Source organism: Vanellus vanellus, assembly GCF_965231255.1.
Source record: "Vanellus vanellus genome assembly, chromosome: 5".
Taxonomy (NCBI): Eukaryota; Metazoa; Chordata; class Aves; order Charadriiformes; family Charadriidae; genus Vanellus; species Vanellus vanellus.
This window is the reverse complement of record NC_138910.1, coordinates 48,505,472-48,527,242: the sequence shown is the minus strand read 5'-3', so window position 1 is coordinate 48,527,242 and position 21,771 is coordinate 48,505,472. Positions and strand designations below refer to the sequence as shown.

The 21,771-nt window shown below is 38.4% G+C and overlaps 1 protein-coding gene across 1 annotated transcript in view; it reads left to right on the top strand.

The window, feature by feature from the left end:
- The window catches only part of HMCN1 (hemicentin 1), a gene marked incomplete at its 5' end in the record, with an annotated part of 201,165 nt that overhangs the window by 104,288 nt on the left and 75,106 nt on the right, over positions 1–21,771 (top strand). The window contains 14 exons of the mRNA XM_082483753.1: positions 311–465; positions 3,131–3,409; positions 4,024–4,305; positions 5,415–5,523; positions 6,118–6,287; positions 6,534–6,688; positions 7,485–7,608; positions 8,955–9,056; positions 11,252–11,428; positions 13,897–14,048; positions 14,831–14,954; positions 18,940–19,115; positions 19,427–19,523; positions 21,240–21,362. Of these exons, the coding sequence (XP_082339879.1) occupies positions 311–465; positions 3,131–3,409; positions 4,024–4,305; positions 5,415–5,523; positions 6,118–6,287; positions 6,534–6,688; positions 7,485–7,608; positions 8,955–9,056; positions 11,252–11,428; positions 13,897–14,048; positions 14,831–14,954; positions 18,940–19,115; positions 19,427–19,523; positions 21,240–21,362 (2,225 nt within the window). The remainder of the gene's footprint in view (positions 1–310; positions 466–3,130; positions 3,410–4,023; positions 4,306–5,414; positions 5,524–6,117; positions 6,288–6,533; positions 6,689–7,484; positions 7,609–8,954; positions 9,057–11,251; positions 11,429–13,896; positions 14,049–14,830; positions 14,955–18,939; positions 19,116–19,426; positions 19,524–21,239; positions 21,363–21,771) is intronic.

The following is a 21,771-nucleotide window of genomic DNA, read 5'->3' as shown; positions in this document are numbered from 1 at the left end:
CTAGTACCCACAGATATTCTGATGTGACAATTCCTTATTCTTTGGTATTGGTACGTTGGTACTTTCATCTAGTAAATGTCATTGTTTTGTTATCAGTAAAGGACTGTCATGACCTAAGTAATTAGAAAAAGAAAATGAGATCAGGAGTAGGACTCTACCTCTTATGCTGGCATCCTGGATGACCTGAATAAAGTACTCTTTAATGGTACAAATACTGCCATTAAAGGACCTCTTCTTGTTACTGTCAGTTTAAATTAGCATTGAAAGGATGGGGTCAGAGTTCTATGAAGCAAAATATTCTGTCTTCCAGACCCTTGTTTTTGGGTGATCCCAATGTTGAACTTCTGGACAAAGATCAAGTTCTACACATAAAAAGTGCTCGAAGGATTGACAAAGGTCGTTATCAGTGCAGCGCCACCAACACTGCTGGCAAACAAGTTAAGGAGGTCAAGCTGATCATCCATGGTAAGTTTATAGAATGCCTGATCCTATAAGATCCTTCATTTTTACTCATAAGTTTTCTTTTTTCAATGGAGATACTCAGACAAGTATAAGTTAAGGCTCTGATCTTGCAAAATTTGCGTAATACTCATCTGTAGACAAAGTGATCTCTTTGAGCATTTATGCATGTCAAGTTAAGTATGGATGTAGTCTTTGCAAGCTTGGCCTTTAAGTGGCTTTTATATGCTTTTCATTAGTTTCTAATTGGTGAAAGCCAAAAATCTTGAAGTGCCTTCTCGAATTTTGCTGTTAATTAGTTTCAAGTGAATTATTTTATTATTACGTTGGCTTCATAATTTTGATCTATCTTAGGGAGGAGAAAATTAATTAGAAGAGTTTTATTTTAATACACTCATGGTCTTATTTTCCTTAACCTAGTGCTAGGAGTAAATTCAGCCAGGAATAGGTTAAAGTTACTGCAAAAGTATAAAGTAAAATGCAAAAAAAAAATGCAAAAAAAAAAAAATGCAAAAAGAATTGGAACTGAATAGCCTTTGGAAAAGAATGTTCCAGATAACCTTCCAGTAGTGTGGTATGTCATCTTGCTTAAATTGGTGCAAATTGAGGTCATTTATAGCAAGAGAAGAAATGCTAGCATGAGATAACCAAGTTAAGATTATTATTATTTTTGTCAAGTTCATCGCACACTGAGTATACTTTTTGTGTTTTTACAACCAGTGGAGTCTGAGCCAAGAAGCCAAGACATGGACAACAGACAATTCCTGTGATTAGTCTAGATAAGTTTAATGTAAATTAGGAGATTATCAATCGGGAGAAAAGGATGGGAAAGATTCATGGAAGAAGGAAGAACTAGCTTTTGAAGGAAAACTTCAAAGGAGACAAGAGGAAGAGTTTTTTGATTTGGAAAGCAAAGAATGTGTGAACGCCTAGTCAGACCTGAAAACTGAGAGAGCCCTGTGCTAGCAGAAATTAGGGGGAAACAAGTGCAGAAACCTATAGTTGAGATAATGCTCTTGTGCCTGGAGTGTGAAGTGTAGGAATTTAAATCTGTGAGTCCTTAAGCTGATGAGTCCTCATTTTCTATGGATTTACTTCTGAAGATTGAGTGTCTCTTCTTCTGATAACTATGAACTTATAATACTTTATTTCCCTCATCTGGGATATTTCTGAAGCATGGAGCAACCACATGCACAGAAATATGCCTGTACACCAATCATAGTGAATTCTTTTTCCATCAGGAACAAAGAAAATGCTGTGAGGACTTGCAGGTGATTGTGGCTGTTGTGAGATTAGAGGAATAGAAAAACCCACACAAATAAAATCCTTGTAGATGAGTAGACCTTACTTCAGGTTCTTCAGAATAGAGAGGTGAATTTGTGATAGTAGAATGGAATATCTCTTTACTTTTAAATTTCTCATTAATTCTGGCTGGACAAATGGAAGCCCACAGAGTAAGTGAGGACCCTAATTGCTAATTCTTGCTAGTTCTTACTTTGTTTTAGCTGTTTAGCCCTGCTTTTGGCTTTGATATTTTCCCAAAACACCATGTTAAAACCATTCCCTCTTTGTGGATGAAAACATTTGCTGATAGAGAAATGCATTTGCCTTTGAACTGTGTGTGTTTCAACGTATTTTATAGGTTTGTGTATTTCTGCATGCAAATTATTTAATTAGGAAAATATTTCATCACGGTTTGATAATCTGCCAGACCCATCTCATAGGTGTAGATCCATTCATTGATGCTTTGCTTTACATTTCTGCAGTGGCATTTTAAATGAACGCTATGGAAGTCAGTAGAAATCTAGGATATACTGAGTATGTTTGGCAGCAGAGGAGTTAACGTGTCTGCCAGATGTGTCTGGTACTTTCAGCAGTCATAAATTCAGTTGTTGCCAATTGCACTGTGTTTTTATTACTTCTACAGAGATTTACGAACTCTTTATATTGGCTGATTTACACGAGAGCTTGTTTGCTAGAAAAATCTGAGTACTGCTGCCTAGCGAGCAAGGGAAATGACTATGGGCCAAAAGTTTCAAAAATAGGAGCATAAAGCTAGACTGTTAAGCTCATATTTAGTCTCAAAGAAGGTGACTTCATCTTCAGAAGTTTTAAGTACTGAGCAGTTCCCACTCCAGTCATAGATTTCAGTCATGTATATTGGTATATTAAATAGCAGGTCGCTGTTCCTTGTTGGGACGATGCACCTCCCAGAGTATACAGGGGTTGCTCTTTCCTTACCCCTCAGTCAGGGAAGAGGCAGAGCCATGCCCAAATGCATTGCAAGGCACATGGAGGTCCAGCTGTCCTAACTTGGTACATGTTGGAGCCTAGAGGGTAAAATGTTTCCAGGTACCTTTAGTGGGGCAGCAGTGCTTTGCAGTGCTCCTTGCTCTGTGGCACTTGTTTCTTAAGTATATGGTGGCCCTTTGATGTTAGATTTCATTTAGGTTGTATTCTCTTCATGGTTTCAACTCTCGGTGTGCCCCAGAGAATTGTACGGGCAATGTATAACTCTGCTGGGACAAAACAAAGACAAAAAACACCAGGAAGGCTTGGAAGTCTGATTAAGCTAAAATCTTTTATTCTTACAGCATTCTAATGTTTGACTTATATCTCCACAAACTTGTATACTAAGGCTTTAATGCTGTTGTTTTGTCTTTTGAAATAGTCCCTCCTAGTATTAAAGGAGGAAATCTTACCACAGAGGTATCAGCGCTTCTTAACAACCTTATAAATTTGGAATGCGAAACTAAGGGAATCCCTCTTCCTACCATAATATGGTACAAAGATGGACGACCGATTATTTCTAGCCCCCAAGCTCTGTATGTGGATAGAGGGCAATTCCTGCAGATACCTCGGGCCCAAGTATCAGATTCTGCAAGGTACATTTGCCGCGTAACCAATGCTGCTGGAGCTGCTGAGAAAATATATGACGTGGATGTCTACGGTAAGCGAAAGTTTATTGAACTTGGTTATTTGCCACGTTACAGAAACTGCATTTTCAAAGCTTTTCTGGCTTCATAACGTAATCAGCCTTTGCAGGCCTATCAAGGGTGAACAGCAGTCAATGGTTGTGTTTAAAGACTGGCCTGTATTAGCAGGGCCATGTAAGGTAAGCTTTACAGCCTGTGCTTTATGTGACTCTCGAAAAGCTCTTGACTTCACAGGCCTTCATACCATGCTTTGGTGAAGTATCAAAACTATTTCTTCTCCATGTACCCTTTCGCTTTCTCACATGTGCGTGCTGAACAACACTTACCTAATATAGGCACTCTGGGTGGGATCTTTAGGGTACTGTTTTAAGACCTTCAGATTTAGTTCTTCCACCTCAAAGCCCTGCAGATCCTCTATTTTATACAACTGGTCAATACTGAACATCATTTGACTTCTCTGTTTCCCCTTTGTTTTGGCTTGTCCCGGCAGCAAATTCTCACATGAAATTGTGCGTGACGTATTGGCATATAGAGCCAAAGTGGGTGGGGAGGAACTAACCCATTTGCTCTTAATACATTTTCTGGCTACAGAATTAATCACTTGCAATGTATTTTTTCCGTTCTACAGTTCCTCCGGTAATTGAGGGAGATGCTGACATAGCCCAGAACAGGCAGGTGGTTGCTGGCAATTCCCTCACATTAGAGTGTAAAGCTGCTGGCAACCCTCCACCCCTCCTTACCTGGTTAAAAGATGGTGTGCCTGTGAAAGCGAGTGACAACCTCCGTGTTCTATCTGGTGGGAAGAAGCTGGAGATTCTGAATGCTGTTGAAGGTGACCAGGGCCAGTATTTGTGTGTGGCAACAAGCATAGCTGGAGAACAAGAAATCAAATATGAAGTTGAAATCCTAGGTGTGTGAGCAACAGTACTACTGATTTATCAGATTTACATAAAACTAATAAAGTATGTTAATAAAATAATATAATCATATAATAAAATAATATAATAATATAAAAAATATATAAAATAAAGTGAAATATCAGTTAGCCAAGCTACGTATCTAGTTAAACCCAGGCACTGCGGGCTTTTTCTGTCCAGGGTTACAGGACAACTTGAAGACTCTTACTTTCAGGTTAGTTCTTGAAGATTTTTTGTGTATGTGGCAGGTAAATATTATTCTCAGTAACCTTTTAAATTCTTCTAACTTGCTTTCATAGAAGAAAATCGTAGCTCTGAAAGGTATCAATGAAAAATATTACTGGGTACTTGCCTCTGGGAGAAGAACTTCTTTCGCTGAATTTGACTTGCATTGTGCAAATTTTGAACCATTTCTTGAAAAAGATTCTTTCTTCTTTTTCCATTGAAACCTTTACCACGGTCTGCATCTCAGCAGTCCTTTCTGAATGTCTAGGTAAATGACTTGTACAAACATTAATCACATTCTTCTGACATGGAAAGGTTTATTTAAGAACTTTATAGGCTTGATTTTTAGGCTTTGAATTGCCCTCTTGAAGAACATCGCATACTATTGTGTGCAGACCTAGAGCATTCATTCTGCCACTGCAGGTATATCTCACTGGTCTTGCTAGTCAGTGAAGGAGCTGGGAGGAGCTGTATGGCAGTGCTTCCTTCTGAGCTCACCCACTCCTGCAAAAGAATGAGACAGGGTGAAGAGGACCTGGAAGAGGGTCCTCTGCACCTTTGTTTTCTTCTGCTGATAGAGCATGCTAAAAGTCCGTGTTTCCCCACCCCGTTCACAAGGTTGTTCAGACAGAATCTGGAAAAAACAAACAAACAAGAAACAATAAAAAAGAGTGAGAAGAATGATTTGAAGCCACAAAATATCATTGGGTAGATGTTTCTCTTCAAAAAGGAACAGTGATGAACTGCTAATCTGTATGTGTCCCAAAGTGAGATAGATGTCAATATTTTATTTTTTTTAACATTACTGTTTGAAATAGACTTTTATGACATTTCTAATGCTTAAATGTTTCTGTTGATGGATTTTTCTCTCTTACAGTCCCACCATTTGTGGAAGGTGGGGATGAGCTCTTGGACTACATTGTGATTCTCCATAGCCCTTTGGAGTTGGATTGTTCAGCTACAGGGACACCCTCACCAACTATCACGTAAGTGGATTGGTGTGACAGTAGAAAAAAAAATAATCTGATGGTTGATTAGGTGAGCTTGGAGGTAGTCTTTATGAACTGCCCATGTTATTTAGTGATAGTTAATGTGTGGAGGACAGACTCCTGGCTTCGCTGAAGACAGCATCAGGCACATGCATGGCAGGATCAGGATTTTGTTTTAAAGTGGTTTGGTATGTTGTGCCAATATGCATATCCTGGAAATTGGGATAAATAGCAGGAGCTGACAGTTCTTGTTCCCTTGCTAATGCAACTGTGCACTTTTCATCTGCTACTAGTGATTTATTTTGCTTTGGATGTTTCTGTCTACCTCTGGTGGCATCTGCCTTCACTACTGTTCCCCAGTTGTCAGCCTTCTGACTTCTTTAGTGCCTCTTCCCCTATACTCCCTTCTCCTGATAAACCATTTCAGTTCGTGGCACTCAGAAAAGCAAAATACTACCTGACATCTCCAAACGTTCCCAGAAATGCAAATAGAGTTACTGAGACATACTGCTTAATAAAATTGTGCATATTTTAGGAGTGCTGTTGATCTTACTTTCATAGAGATCTGAGATTGTACTTTCTTCTTGGTAGGTGGTTGAAAGATGGTCAACCAGTTGAAGAGGGAGCTGGACGTAAGATCTTATTAAATGGGCAAAAACTTCTCATCTCTCGAGCTCAAGTGTCAGACACTGGCCGCTATAAATGTGTGGCTGCAAATAAAGCAGGAGAACATGAAAGGGAATTTGATGTTACTGTGCATGGTAGGTTACTCAAGGAGGTGCGGGGGGGAGGCGGGGGAAGCAGCAGACTGCCTTTATTTTAAATTGCTGGCAAGAAGGTGCTCAAATTTTCTGTAAATGTTTATTTGTATCACTGGGTTGAAAAATTGGAGATGAGAGTGAGTGAAATAGAAGTAGACCTGCTCTTACCTGTGGGATATTGCTTCTATATATTTAAATGTATATGTTCAAATGATACTTCATTTTTGTTTCTGGTGCTTCTTGCAGTTCCTCCAACCATCAAATCAGCTGGGACTTCTGAGAGAGCTGTTGTGATATACAAGCCTGTGACACTGCAGTGCATAGCCAATGGCATTCCCAGCCCTTCCATAACTTGGTTAAAAGATGGTCAACCAGTAAACACAGCCAGAGGAAATATAAAAGTAAGCACTACTCTTTCATGGGATCCAAACCATGAAAGATAGTTACAAGAATTTATACATGCTAGTGATTCTTTTCATTTTGCTTCCCTCATGCTGTGGTATAAAGATGCTAAAGATCCGTCCCGGACAGCAATGGGAGAGCAGTACCTGAATATGATGGTATTTCAGATTGAATAGCCTTATTTAGTAGACTGAATCCCATTAGACATCTCCATACCAGAAGAGTCCATGGCTGTAAATCCAACATCTGGCTCCTTTCAGTTTTACTTTAACCTTCAAGGTCTGGTTGCCTGCCAGTTAGGAGGTGGCTCTACCCACTTGTCACTGTGAGGTTGGATTTGGATGAATTTTTCTATAAGCACTGCCATTGCAGCACCTACTTAGAAGTTCCCATCTCATTGTGAGATTCTGACTTTCAATGAACAGCCCTTCCCAGTGCTTGCATGCTCCAGGGTTTGATCGCTTGCAATAGCTTTGGTTTAATTTAGGCTGGAGGAGTTTTTGATATCTTGCCAGCGGCAGCTCTCTCTACTCTTCTGCAGCTTGCTCTTCGCCTTGCTTGTGTACCCTCTGCCATCTAATTCTCCTCACAGCTGTACAGCTAATAATCCTGATGTCCCAAGAACACTGAAGTCTCTGAACCACCAAGACACCTCTTGCATGAATATTTAGCCCCAGGTTAGAAGAAAGATGAGACTGGCTGTATTCAGCATCAACGCCTACTTTGCCATTACGCTTAGTGTTTCTGCCTGGGATCATTGTGTAAAGTGGTTCCCTGCTTTCTGTTTTGGTACAGCTGGAGTCTTCAGGCCGTATTCTGCAAGTTATCGAGGCCCTGCTCGAAGATGCTGGCCGGTACACTTGTGTGGCAACAAATGCGGCAGGAGAAGCCCAACAGCACGTTCGGCTTCATGTGCATGGTAATGTTTCTGCCTCTGGTTAGAAGCTAAACATGGCTGTTTTCAAGGCAGCTTTTTTACGTCTTTATTCCCTTCTCTTTTACGCATTCTGGCATTTTTGTTGTCTCTGCACATCCATCTTTCAGTTTTCTTTCTTTGTCCCACTCCATTAGTAAGAAGTCAGGGCAAAAGCTGTCTTTCTTAGGATTTAGCCTTTCTCATGTGGTACCAAGGGCCACAGAAATGAGTTCCTTTCCAGTTCTCTTCTGTTCAGAGGTATCCTTAGAAGCCAAGCACATTGCCACTAACCCACCACTCAGAAGGGTACTCAGTGTTTCTGAATCAAAATATGATGTACTGCTGTTGGAATTATTAATTTTATCCAAGTCTTCTGGTGATTGTGGCATTCCTTGTGACCTTGCAATGGGGAAATTTTACAGGAATTACTTTTCTGAGAAAGAAACATTCTCTTATGAGGGGATTTTTCAGACTGTTTAAAAAGGCATTTTATTTTTCAGCTAAATACAGTATAAAAGAAATCAGGGAAACTTGAGAAGCTGTTGTCTCCATGCAAGTTTAATAAATGCTCTCACCATGATTTATGTATATTTGCTTCAGAAGTGGTCATGAAGTATTGTGCGTTTTTGATGTGACCCAATCCTCAAAGGATACTGGAGGTGTGGGAATGGACTGTGGCAAAGTGCTCATGATGAGTATGATTATGTTGACTTGCATCATCGAACCAAATTTCCAGTAACTGGAAATTGTTAAACTGAAATGAAGAGAGATTGCAGTATTTCCATGGATGAAACTTAGAAAGGGAAACAACTCTCATCTTATATTGTGATAATAGCATCATAGTTAATTTTAGTGTCAGTCCCATGCTCACAAATACCTCTTTTGTTCTCAGTCTTCCTGTTCAAAGTGCCATTATGTGGTGTTTCTGTCATTTTACAAATTTATAGACTTTAGTAAGGTAAAGAGTCTTACTTTGTTAAAGCCGTGTACAACATTGTTTAGTGTTATCAGTTCAAGTGAGATGAGTTTGCCACGTTAGAAGATTTACTGTTCTATGTTGTGCACCCATTTCCTACGAGTCCATTTCAAGTGCCATTTTTCCTGAAAAAATAAGAAGTAATAAAAATAATGTTTTATTCCAATTAACATTAATGAGGTTATATAATTAGGGAGTATTCTCATTTCAAAGATGAACTTTCTTGGGAAATCCCTCGATCATCCAGCAGTTAGTTGAAGCTTGTGCAATTCATTGCCCAAAGTTTCTCAGAGGGCAGATTACTTTGTGATTGGATGTTCTGCTAGCTGGGTGGCTGAATTAATGAAAACCTGATGCTTTTGTCTTTTCCCAGAACCACCCAGTCTGGAAGATGCAGGGAAAATGTTAAATGAAACGGTGGTGGTGAATAATCCGATCCATCTTGAATGCAGAGTGTCTGGGAACCCTCTGCCAGGTATGCACATGCGCCTTGGAGAACATGAAGCAGATAAAAGGTTTCCACTTTTATGTGTCTTTTTAAAATAACAGGTATTCTGAATGTGAAGTTAATTCTGTGGTTTTTAAACTAGCTAGAAACTATTAAGTACTATGTGTAATGGGAAATGTCAATATGTCAACTGACATGGAGTAAGTATTCAGGAATTCAGTAATCCCCACCATTTTTAACTGAATGAAAAACACAAGGATAATCTACTCCCTTGTGCGTATATCGAATGCTGTTAGCCTTCTGCTAAATCAGCTTTAAACACATTTACTCTTTTTTTTCCTGTCAGGTCAATATTTTATAGTGTAGGTCAGACTTAAAACAGTACTTTGTGTATTGAGTTTGCTTGTCAAACATGGCCATGTCTAGGACTTTATCTAAACTCTACTGAAATTAGTAGGAGGCCCTTTGTTTGATCTGGGCCCTTTGCCTGTGAGAATGATTAGATTTCCTCTGTGTGTACGGTGCTTTCTGTGGCTTGCCCTGTTGATAAATTATACTAATGAATTTGTAGGTTGTCCTTATAGTTTAATCTTTGAAAAGTAGACTGTATGTACCTGTTTGTGTTTTATTTTCCTCACATTTTGTGGAATTATATTATTTTTTTTCCTTTAGTTTAATACAAGTTTCCCATAGAAATCATAGACGTTTACCCAAGTGAGAGCTGAAGGACTTTGCTGCTGTATAGACTGATGGATCTTTTAAATTGTTTCTGAACTGAAAAAAATCTAAAGAAATCTGGATTTTAGTTACTTCATTTCTGGGATTCTTTTAGCAGTAAGATTTTTGGATTAGGTCGTTTTTTACAGTTAATCTTTTTTTGTTCTTGCTGGGACATGCAGATAAAAATTTATTTCCTCCTTTTTTCCAGTGTGTGTTTTTTTTTCCCACCTTCTGATGGGATAAAAAATACTGTCTTAATATAAGAATAATTTTCTGCATTAATTATTGTACAGCAAAACTTGGAGAATAGTGTATAACTAATATCATGTATACGTATAGCAATTTATTCTTGTGCTGATGATACTAACACTTTTCTTCTGAAAATGGGACTAAATTTCAGGTAAGCATCCAGGTTCACCTTCTCTACCTTTTAAAGAATTAATTCTCAGCAAAATATTATTTTCTAGACTAATTTATACCTGTATAAAACAAAATTTGAAATTATTGTGGGTATAAGTAAAATGTTATGAAAACATAAGGATTTTTTATCCATTTTGCACTCTTTTTTTCTCATCAAATTACCAATTATTTTAGGACAAACAATTAAAATGCTTCATATAATTTATACAATAAAACCAGTTTGTTCACCGTTTTTATGTATGATGTGATACTACATACTAATGTCAAGATGTGACATTAGCTAAAAAAAGTGATAGAGCAACATCACACTGAAAAACAAAGTTGTCTGTAGTCTTGATCATTAGTCAGGCCAGATTACTTCTAGAACGTGTCTTTCACAGAAAACTTGCGTGCTATGGCAAATGATTCAGTAAGTAGCACTTTCATCTAGCTGAATAGTGAAGTGATGCCAGTAAAACATTGATTACACATTCTGCTGATGGAGGGTGCCATCTTTTGGCTGAGATGCAAAAGCGCCCTCAGATTTTGTTGCTTTCAAGTTCCTATAAAATTTTCTTTTGGAGTAATACAAGTTTTCTGGGCTTTATTTTCAGTTTTTTCAATCTGCCAGTTGAACTTTGATTTGGTTGGTTGCATTTTGATTCTGTAAACTTTCCCAGGTGGTTCAGTTTAATGTAGCAATACTTTAGGGTAAAAAGTAAATAAATAATATATATCATATTATTGCATATTTTTAAACAGCTGCTCTTGGCCTTGGTATGAGATGAGTAAATCCTCTATGCTTTGTGTGATAATTTTTTAACTTCAGAACATTTTTTTCATAAATACATGCTGAGCACAGATTAGAGTGTCAAGTTTGCTGTTGAATTCTCTAGGCATAGTCAGTATTTTGCACAAATATTACTGATTTCTCATTTTCTAGTTACTTTTTCTTGGTATTAATTATGATTAATATCGATATTGGTTTGTAAATGTTGGTGATATGTATCTGAAAACTTAGATGGAAAGTTTGAAGACTATTTGGTCCCTTTGTTTGTAATGGTATTTTTTGCAACTTTTCCATCTTTTCTTTCATTATGCAGCTATCACATGGTACAAAGACAATCGTCCACTTAGTGGTGCTGCAAGCGCCACTTTTCTGAACAGAGGTCAGGTTTTGCAGATTGAGGGTGCTCAGATCGCTGACACTGGCGTTTATAAGTGTGTGGCTGTCAACACAGTGGGCACAGCTGAGTTGTTTTACAGTCTTCAGGTTCATGGTAAGTACTAGAAAACTTACAAAAACCACCTACCTGCACCACCTTTGCTCTTTTCAAGTTTCAAGTTTGCTTAGCAGACTTACCATCACTCATCACACCATCATACTGGAAGAGATAAGGCACAGGTCATCAGAGGGAAGAAATTCACTCTTCTGTTTCTCATCAATGTTAGAATACATGTTTTGAATTAGGAAAATGTAGTAGGGGAAGTCAATTCTAGGAAGAATGAGCAGACACACCAGATTTGTAGAAAAGGTATTTAGATTATCACTTCAGCAATTTGGAGGGCCTTGCAATGCTAGGTTTTGCTGTAGATAACTTTAAATCTCACAGTAGATAAAGAAAGGACACAGATCAAGTGCTCTTTCATAATCCAAGAGTTTTAAAGAAAAATATGCTGTCTAATAAAATGAAGTGGAAGTGTGGGTGTTTGCAGACATGAGACATCTGATCAAAAGCCAAACTGGAGCTTTTCCACTGATTTCAGTGACTTTCAGATGGAGCTGTCATCCAAATTCTTATCTTTGATGCATGCATATGCATGTAGCAGGTTTTCTGTAGGAGTCTTTCATGCAAAACTGTGGCCCAAATTTGGCACAATGTCCCCAACTGGGATGCATGCAGAGTATGAAGTTCCTATTAATGTTAATTAACAAATAATGAGTTGGGCAGTACATTTCCATAGAATTTATGACCATCATGGGAAAAAATGATGGCTCAAGACATGGTCAAAGGCAATTAACCCCACCCAATGATTAATTCCCAGGAAATATTTAGAGCCAAGTTCATTATTCTGGTTAAACCTAAAATGAAAAATAAGTCTGAAGTATATACATGTCTTTTTATGGGTGGCGGAATTTCAGAGAATATGTCCAGAGTTTTCTAGGGAACTAATACTTTCTGACTTTGACACATAAAATTGTTTCCCCTTCCAGAACAGAATATATGCAGTGGAAGCCAGAACTAATTGCATCAAAAGAAGCTGAGACACCTATCCATGAACTTACTTAATTCAGCTTGTATCATGCCAGGCTTACAATAGGGTGCTTTTCGAATTTACCACGAGCAAGTTTATCATCCAGTTTACTTAGAGTTTATGAGTTTGAAAAGAGGAAACTTGAGTTTTTTCCCCTCTTAATAGTGGAAGCAAGAATGACTACTTAATGTAGAACGGACTCTGAAGTGTCAAGTTGTGCTGCATTTACTGAAAGCCTCTTCTGGATTTCTGTATTGTTGTTGGCATTGTGCATGTTGGTCGATCACTGGTCATATTCAACAACTTCTGTTGTTAATAGTGTGGATGCAGTAGCTATGGTAGAAATTATCAGATCTTTTTTGCATTAAAAACAATGCTTGATACTGCAGGCTTAACATTAAATGAAACTAGGCAGGCCTACTGAAGGAAGCAGGTTGAATTTCAGTTTAGTATATTCATATGATTTCATTGTATTAATTTTTTCCACTTCTTTCTCACCACTATAACTTCTTCAGGCATTTGAGAACAATGGATGCTATTGTAGTGAAATAGGGAAACAGTGTGCATGTGTGTGTGGGAAAAAAGATTATAAAATCGCATTTGCCTTTTTTCTGCTGTTTCTGCTATTAGTAGGATTTGTTTAAGGAGTAGGTAGCCTGAGTTACAAGCTGTTAGAGGTTGCTGAATTTATTAATGAATCTTATTTTCAGTGGAGAATTTTGTACCTTTTTTGCCTCACATTGGATATGTATGATTGGATCACAGCATTCTCACCTCTTTCTAAGAGTGACTTTGTACTGATACTGACTGTAAACATTTATTACTAAGTTATTAGTGGTAGGAACAAATAAAATTGTTTTGATTCTCCTGATAAATGGAACATCTCCCTTTTTTAATGCTTCTTGTCTCCCTTTTTAACACAGCTCTACAAAATTTGCTAGACTCTATGCCTATAGTAAGTGTTTTGAGATGTTCCATTAAGATGTTTTTTATCATGAGATAGGCAGATGTTATACAGTCTAACCTGGTAAATGTTCACATATGCTCTGCAAGGCCAGTTTATTACTCTGTGTATGTATTTGCTTTATGCAGTTTATATGATAAACTTCTTTCCTTAATCCCCACCACTCTTAATGCCTTTCACAAGGTCTAAATGGAGTATTATAAAAGTGTGAGGGAATATTTTCTGGTTTTATATTCTGGTTCCTGGGTTTTGCAGCTGTCCTCCGGGCTGTGGGCCCAGTCCTGCTTACCTTGCTCACAGTAGTTTCATTAAAGTTATCTGACTGCTTACGCAAGGAAGGAGTGGGATTTGGCACAGACCAAACAAATGGCAAGAGTTCAGTAGGAGTAACATGAGAAATCTTTCCAATAATGTAGTGCCTTGCAGAAAGAGAAATAATGTCCAAAAGTAAGCGGCCCATTTAATTTCATTGTGATTAATCCTCTTATGTAGCTGTTTCAGCTTTGGTTTTGGTCTTTCTTTTTTTAGTCCCACCATCAATCTCTGGCAGCAGTGACATGGTGACAGTGGTGGTTAATAATCTAGTGCGACTGGAGTGTGAAGCAAGAGGCATCCCGGCACCTATTCTGACATGGCTGAAAGATGGTAGCCCTGTTTCCAGCTTTAGCAATGGACTGCAGGTACTGGTTTCAAATTCTGCTATCTGTGCTGTTTCCTTTTGTGGTAGGAGACTTTTAAGCCAGTGCAGTTTAATGGAACAGAATAAGTTAGAGGATTTGGAATGAAGGAATAAGGCCTTTTGCTCTAGGTTATTGGTATGAGTTTAGTTCCGGTAATTACTGTGTGAAGTGGAAGACACAGATATACTGAAATAATGTGGTCCTTTCAACTGGTTTCATACCGTGTAAGAGTTTGCATCAATAAATTTTTCACTTACTGGCAAGAAGACGAAATTGGACCATATTCCTATGCTGAAGAGATCCACAGAGCTCAAGATCATGTAATATCTCATTACATAAAACAGTAATTCAGAAAAAAAGACCGACCACTGTAGTAAGGAGATATTTCAGAGTTAAAAGGAAAGGGCCTGGTTGCTTTTTAAAAGCTAATTTTATGATCTGAAAGAAAAGAGGGGAAATTTCTATACTATGGGGACAACTCTGGGCTCAGATAAAAGGTGTGACACAATGTTTGAAACTGGTACGAGGGAGGAATGTCGAGATCCTGTGAAGACTTGCGAATCCCAGGAGTTGCCTAGGAACTTGCAAGTAGTTAGACTTCTGCTTTTGCAAGTCTCGACCAAAAGAGAATGACAGAGTGCAGGGAAGAGTGGAGGGAACAGAGAGATGGTGGGAAGCAGTGACAAAACAAGTATTTCATTTTCAAATGGAACCTAATACTTCTCTCTGCTTGTGTTTTACATTGAGGCGTGTATACTGAATGTGTCGTGCTTGTATTGCAGGTTCTGTCTGGGGGCCGAGTCTTGGCATTGACTAGCGCTCAGATCAGTGACACAGGAAAATACACTTGTGTTGCAGTCAATGCTGCGGGCGAGAGCCAGAGAGATATTGATCTCAAAGTTTATGGTGAGATTTTTCTGACAGAACTCTTTTGTTCATGAAAACTTTTCATGAAGCTTTAATTAAACACATTGTGGTGCCCAGACCTTTAGCAATGTTGAATAAAAATGGTTCCAACCCATAATGGAAGGCAAAGGAATGAAGAGGTGTGTGCATGTGTGTATGTAAGTAAAAATATATATATGCACATACGTACACATGTGTTAAAATATGTAAGTATGTTTTTCTGTGTATCATTGAAGAAATGTAGCTGCAACAGTGAGTTTCCAAGTTTAATACATTTGTTAATGGTAGGAGAAAAAATGTGTTTATCTTTGTGTAAAAAATGTGGATCCCACAGACAAAAGGTATTGTGGCCAGAGCTCAGTTGTCTTTATTGAACCAGAATGAGTCAATGTGAGTTTGCCATACAGCTCTCCAGTTTCTATTCCATTTTCAAGCCTTGTTATACTTGCCTAAATGGTGGGGTATTTTTTTAGTGCTAATAGTGGCGCTGTAGTAAGCCCAAGCAGTCAACCCTGTCTCTTCAAGAAGGAGGAAATATATCTCTCTTATACTTTGTCAGTTTTCCGAATTATGTCAATAAGTTAATGCTGAAATCTTTTTGAGTGAACCCATGTAAATTCATCCTTCCTTCTCATTTCTTGTAACTTGTATGAGCTTCATCCTGATTTTTTTTTTTTTTTTTTTTAACTTGGATAAGATGCCTTTGCGTTCTTAGAGATCATTGGTGATGTGCAGATACCAAAGAACTTGACATACTGCCAAGAGGAATGCCAGGAAGTTTGACTGTAGCAGGTTTTAAGTTTCCTTGGACAGCTCAGTGGTTTTGTACACCAGTAAAATGAGGATGAACAATGATCTGCCATTTGTTTTAGAAATCTTATGGTACCAGATGTGGAGAGAGGCTTTTGGAATTGAAGAATCTTTGTGGTTTTGCTTCTGCTTTCAGCAGGGCAGTGGAGAGAGAACTGTTTTGGCTCTGCCAATCTCTATGGCAATCCTAAGCAGAAGTCTGGAAAACCTTGCAAGAGAAGTTAGAAGTTTGGATGTTTTTTAAGGTGAATAAGGACAGCTGGCCAGGTTATTTGCTTTCAAGTTTGGCTTTCAGAATTGACTTCCTTGTAAATGCACTGTGGTTAGGATACTCATTACTTGAGTCATGGCTACTTTTGCATCTGCAAGGGGCAGTTCAGAAAGTCAGGTCTCTGGCATGGCAAGCAAGCTCAAGGTTAACATGGGCTGGAACATTTTATGTCTAGAACAAGCGATATCAAGGTCCCTTTCAGAGTTTGAGGACAGGTGTGTATGTATACGTAACCCCACAAGTGGCATGGATATATTTATTATTTCTCTTTTATTTTCTGGAACCTCTGTCCATATTAGCTAGATTAAATGAAAAGAGGTAGTTAGAAGTTGTGTATGTTTAAAATTACTATTGTATTAGAAGCTGGCCAGGGTTGAGCTCAGCTGCAGGGCCATCTTGAGTGAGGCTGTCACCAAAAAGTAATATTACTCTTAGGACTTGGCTCATATGGGTAATCTAATTAAGAAGTCACAGGAGGAAAATAATTTGGAGTGCAGTTGGAGCTGAGATGGTTAGAAATCCGCGGTGTGCTGAGCCAGTCTAGCAGTTGGAACAATCTGGGTAACACATAGTTACCATGAGCATAATTAGATTAATTTTAAACCCTGTTCCTTCAGAAAGAAATGCTTTAGTGTCTGTCTCTCTCTGCTTCATAAACTCAGTTTCCTTTTGAACACATTTCAATTCATTTAGCTGAGAGGAAAAGTAATTGGTGGAAAAGTATTTGGATATAAATTTGCCTTCTGCAGTAATGGATCAGCTTCCAACTTTCAGTTCCATAACACTTGTAAAGAATCTGGGTCTTTGTGAATTCTACAAAAAAAGTAAGATAAACAGATATTTTTTTTAAGTTACTATATTTCTTATCCACAGAGACCAGACTTTTCCCTAAATTATTTCCAAACTGTGAAATCAGCTGCTCTGCTTAGTACTTCCTGTACAAGAAAAACAAAGCTTTATTGTTAATGTTATTTTTCAGGACATCTTGAGAACTATATTGCTGGTTTACTGAGTACCACTTTGGGACATTTTATAATCTCATGTGTGCTAATTAATTCAGTATTTTTTTGTTCAGAGTGAAGCCCAGAGTATTTCTCGCAGACAGTCCCACTGCTTCCCTTCTTACCCTCATATTTTGTGCATGCAATTTCTGGAGTAATGGATTGCAAAACTAAAAAGTGAAGGATAAGTTACAATAAAGGTTATTCTGTTTGGCCCTGGTCAACTTTCCTGGGACAGTCTTAGTACACAACAAGCATAAAAGTCCCACTGGATATGTGTAACCAGACAAAGTAATTCTTGCTAGAAGATTTAGTAAATATTTTAATTACAGATCTAATGTTGCGTTAATGTCAGGAGTTTACAATGAACATACTTTATGTTTTTAAGTTATAAGAAAGGAAAGGGAATCCCTATGAGTTGCTTTAAGGATTTAAGAACGAATATGCCATTAAGGGCATGAACAGGAATTCTCTTTGAGATCGTGCTTCAGCAGCCCAGTAAAAGCACTTCTGCTTCCTGCAGTTTGCTGTAGTTACCTGTGTTAGGGATGCAAACAAAGCCACTGACTTGCTGCAGTGTGCATGACAAACACTCCCCAATTCTCTCTTGCTGGCTCTGGTCTGGTAGAGGGAACCTCTGGTAGAGAGCTGGTGGTAAGCAGCATCAGTGCAGGGCATGATAGCCTACACCGGTCCTGCTGTTTTCCAAGTCCGCGTGTGTCTGACTCCGAAATACTTTAAAACTCTTACTGTGGCAATGTTCTGTCAATGACTCAAAGCTGCCTGGGTAGTCTTGGAAGATTTCCTCTGAGCGCATGCCATTACCAAAGGACATTCAGTTCAGCCATGAATACTGATACAAAGCCATAGATGGGAAGCAGTTTTCGGTTTTTAATCTTTTCATTTGTGCTCATCTTGTCAGTCTAATATTTCCTCCGTGTTCTTTTTGACTCCAGCCACAAACGCTTTCCTCATGGAAAATTATGGACTTGACATCTTCCAAGGTTTAGTTCTCAGTTGCCTTCTCAGTTGCTTTGTTTTTCTGACAGTGGAAACCCAAATAATCTTAAAAATGGGGGAAAAAATGTGTTTTCTTAAATCTTGACACTGTTCAAGAACAGCTAACAGGTTTCAATTTAAACATCCAGAAGTTTGGTTTTTTCTTCGACACAGAAAAATTACACTCCAAAAGCTGATTTTTCTGCCCTGTGGTTTGGAAATAATGGTCTAATAATGAGGTTATCACTGAAACTGTAGTAGAAATTGAAGTGTAATGCTCAGTGCCAACAATTGCAATAATTAGCTAGCAGATACCACACAAAACAGGTAGACCATAAATTGTAGATTGTGACTTGATGATTAAGTCACTAACCCGTTCACTTGGCTGGAACCATGTAAGTTCTCATTCTTTCTTCTGTATTTGGCCATCTCTGGACAAAATTCTTCTTAAAGTCAGAGTTGTCCTTAAAGCCAGTTATCCATCTTGGCACTGTCTGGAAAAGTTTAAGACATTTTCAGCTTCTTGGTCTGATTATTATCTTGTGAACCTTTTCATGCATTAGCTCTTTTTTTTTTTTTTTTTTTTTTTTAGCAGGAATATACATCCCCACTCTATATATACTAATGATTTTCCTTTCTAGCTATATTTCAAGTATATTTTTGCTAGTCTTGGCTTGTCTACATGGTTTCCCTGTAGCTGATATCTCTCTAGCATATATCTTGTGTAGATGTTATTCTGTAAGTAATAAAAATTATTCTGGTACTTTTTGTGATATAAAGGAGACTTAAGTTGTGTGTGAGAAAGGTAGTAACTGCCATTTTATTTTTGTTAAATGAAGACCATATATTTACTCTGGGAAGTCTGTAATGCCCAGAGGTCCTTTGTTTTGATTTATTGCTGTAGTTCCACCAAACATCATGGGAGAGGAACAAAATGTCTCTGTGCTCATCAGCCAAGCAGTAGAGCTGCTCTGCCAGAGCAATGCTATTCCCCCACCTGTGCTGACGTGGCTCAAAGATGGACGACCCTTGCTGAAGAAGCCAGGTCTTAGCATCTCTGAAGATGGAAGTGTACTGAAGGTAAACTGGGTGGTCAGGCTCTGGTGGCGATTGCTTTCTGGGGAGTATACCTACTGTGAAGGCACTGGATACCCATTAGAGACTGGATAGCATTACGCACTCTGGTGCAATAGAGAGTAGTGGGTGAAGAGTGAGGGAGGTCATGGGACATCTAGATGTTTGTGTACAGATTTTGCAGGAATAATACTGTGTTATTAATATTTAGAGATACAGATGTAAAAATGAAAATTGAAACCTGAACAACCTCTCCCTGCAAGTTTCATGTATAATAGTATAAGAAGAAGAAATCCAGATTTTCATTTTCTTCCCAGATTGAAGGAGCTCAAGTACAGGACACTGGCCGTTACACTTGTGAAGCGACAAATGTAGCTGGGAAAACTGAAAAGAACTATAATGTCAATATTTGGGGTAAGATATATTAAGTTTATTCCAGGAATTGCAACGGAGCTCAGAGTGAAATTATGATGTGAGACACTAAAATCTTCTGTAGTTCATAAACACTTAATTGCTGAGGCTCATCAAGGCTAGATGATGAATGTGGCTTAGGATGTTTTTGTAATAATTGGTTTTGAGTGGGTGGTTTTGCACCATCATTTTCTCCCCATATGCAAATTGAAATGTGGCTTTTTTTGCTGTTACAAATTAATTTCTGGCTTTGAAATCACAAGACTAGAATTATATAACAGGGTTTGTAATGATAAAACTATAATTTTTAGCACAGAATTCTGTCATTATTTATTAAAAAGAAACATTCCTGGTATTTAAATTAGAGGTGGATATTGTAGTACCATGCAAGACCATGCAATTTTCCCATACTAAAGCATATACCCATTTACTGTGCATATCATCTTCATCTATCCCTCTCCAGGTTTGTAAGACCTGCAGTGTTGTAGAGGACCTTTGCTGCTGGAGGGATATGGATTTGTTCTTTCGTGCAATGAGACCATATCAGTGGGATTTTGAGAGGAGGGATAATTCTTTGCTGGTTAACAGCTTTAATGGAATAAGCTTAATAGGAACCAAAAGTTGCCTGTGAAAGTCATCTGTGGATAAGTGTTTAGAATTCTAGTCTTTGTTTACACCCAGGGACAAAAAGCGCTGCTTGCCATATTTCTAAGTTTTAAATCCAGGAAATGTATCCTCCGAGGATTGGTGAGATCCTGAGAGCTAACTCTGGTTCCAGGAACCAGCCCATGTGTTAAATGTAAGATGTACCTCCTTAGAGAATGGCACAAACTTTTTTACTAGAAGCAGGACAAATAAAAGGTTGAAGCCAGTACAGTACAATAAAGCCCTTTGCAGTCAGTCATTCTGAAACCCGTACATCTGCTTGCTACTAAATAAAGAGTGTGAAGTTTCAGAATGAGAAGCTGTCTACTGTCATGTGCATAAAAAAAATGTGCTGGATAAATTATTCACTAGTGAGATTTTATTTGCCAGTTTCAGTCTATGTTGTCCTCTGCTTTTTTTGGTCTCTTTTCAAGTGTTACCTACACTATTTTCATCAGAAGAAAATCGTTCCCTCATTTCAAGAAAGCAGTTATCCCTTCCCTAGTGGTTGAACCAAAGTTATTTAAGACTTTGAGAATCAGAGTGAAAACAGTGGTCCCTTTTGTCTGCAACTGAGTTACAGTCGCAGAGCTGTAGAGTGAAGCTGGCGCTCTGCTACAGTAGAGCAGTGGAAGGGATGGGGTCCTTAGTTTTGGATGTGGCAGCCAGTATGTTGCTGCAGGAAAAATTCAAAGTAAAAAGTTGGGCTGAATTTTAAGTGACTTTCTGGCTAGTGATGATATCTGTACGTTTGTGAACTGAGGCCATGAATGACTTGGACTCAGTTTGCGTAATTAACAGGAATGGCTTTGTTCCGTGAAGTCCATTCAAAAGTCAACCAGAAATAGAGCCTATGCATGTACCAGACCTCAGAGGCTAGAGGGATAGATGCAGTCAATCGCAAGTATATTATTCTCTACCCAGGATCTGGTTTGCACCGCCAGCAAGAGAATACAATCCTTGTAATTGCTTCAGAGCGTAATGGGACAAATTTGTGTGAGGGTCATTTGGGACTTACTGTTGGCTGATAACATTTTGTTTCAAATGCTGCAATTATTTGGCATTTCTTTTCAGTGTCACCAAGTATTTATGGCTCAGATGACATCTCTCAACTGACAGTAATTGAAGGGAGCTTGATAAGCCTGATATGTGAGTCCAGTGGCATCCCACCACCCAGTCTTACCTGGAAAAAGAATGGTGAGTAACCATCTGTTGTCTGTTTTACAAAGCAAATGTGATAATTCTGACCTGCCAATCTTTCTTTTTTCCTGTGAACGTTTTCAATGGTGTGTTCTGAGGAGTTCAAACATGCAAATATCTAAACAGTCCTGACATTGAGTAAAATGAACTACAGTAGTAGATTATTTCCTTCTCTCTCACTCACCTGTGCTTGGATTAGGTATCATTATTCCTAAAGGTATGCAAGAGGAGCACAGTGCAGAGATTCCTGAGCTGGCTTAAAAATGAACAGTTAGTGAAGTACTTGACCCCTCTTAATATACTTATTTACTGTGGTGCAGCAAGACAGCGTCAAGACTTATTTGTGGATCCCAGCCAGCAGGGCTGTGAGTCACTGTGAAATCCTGTGGTGCTGAGTCGAGGGTCT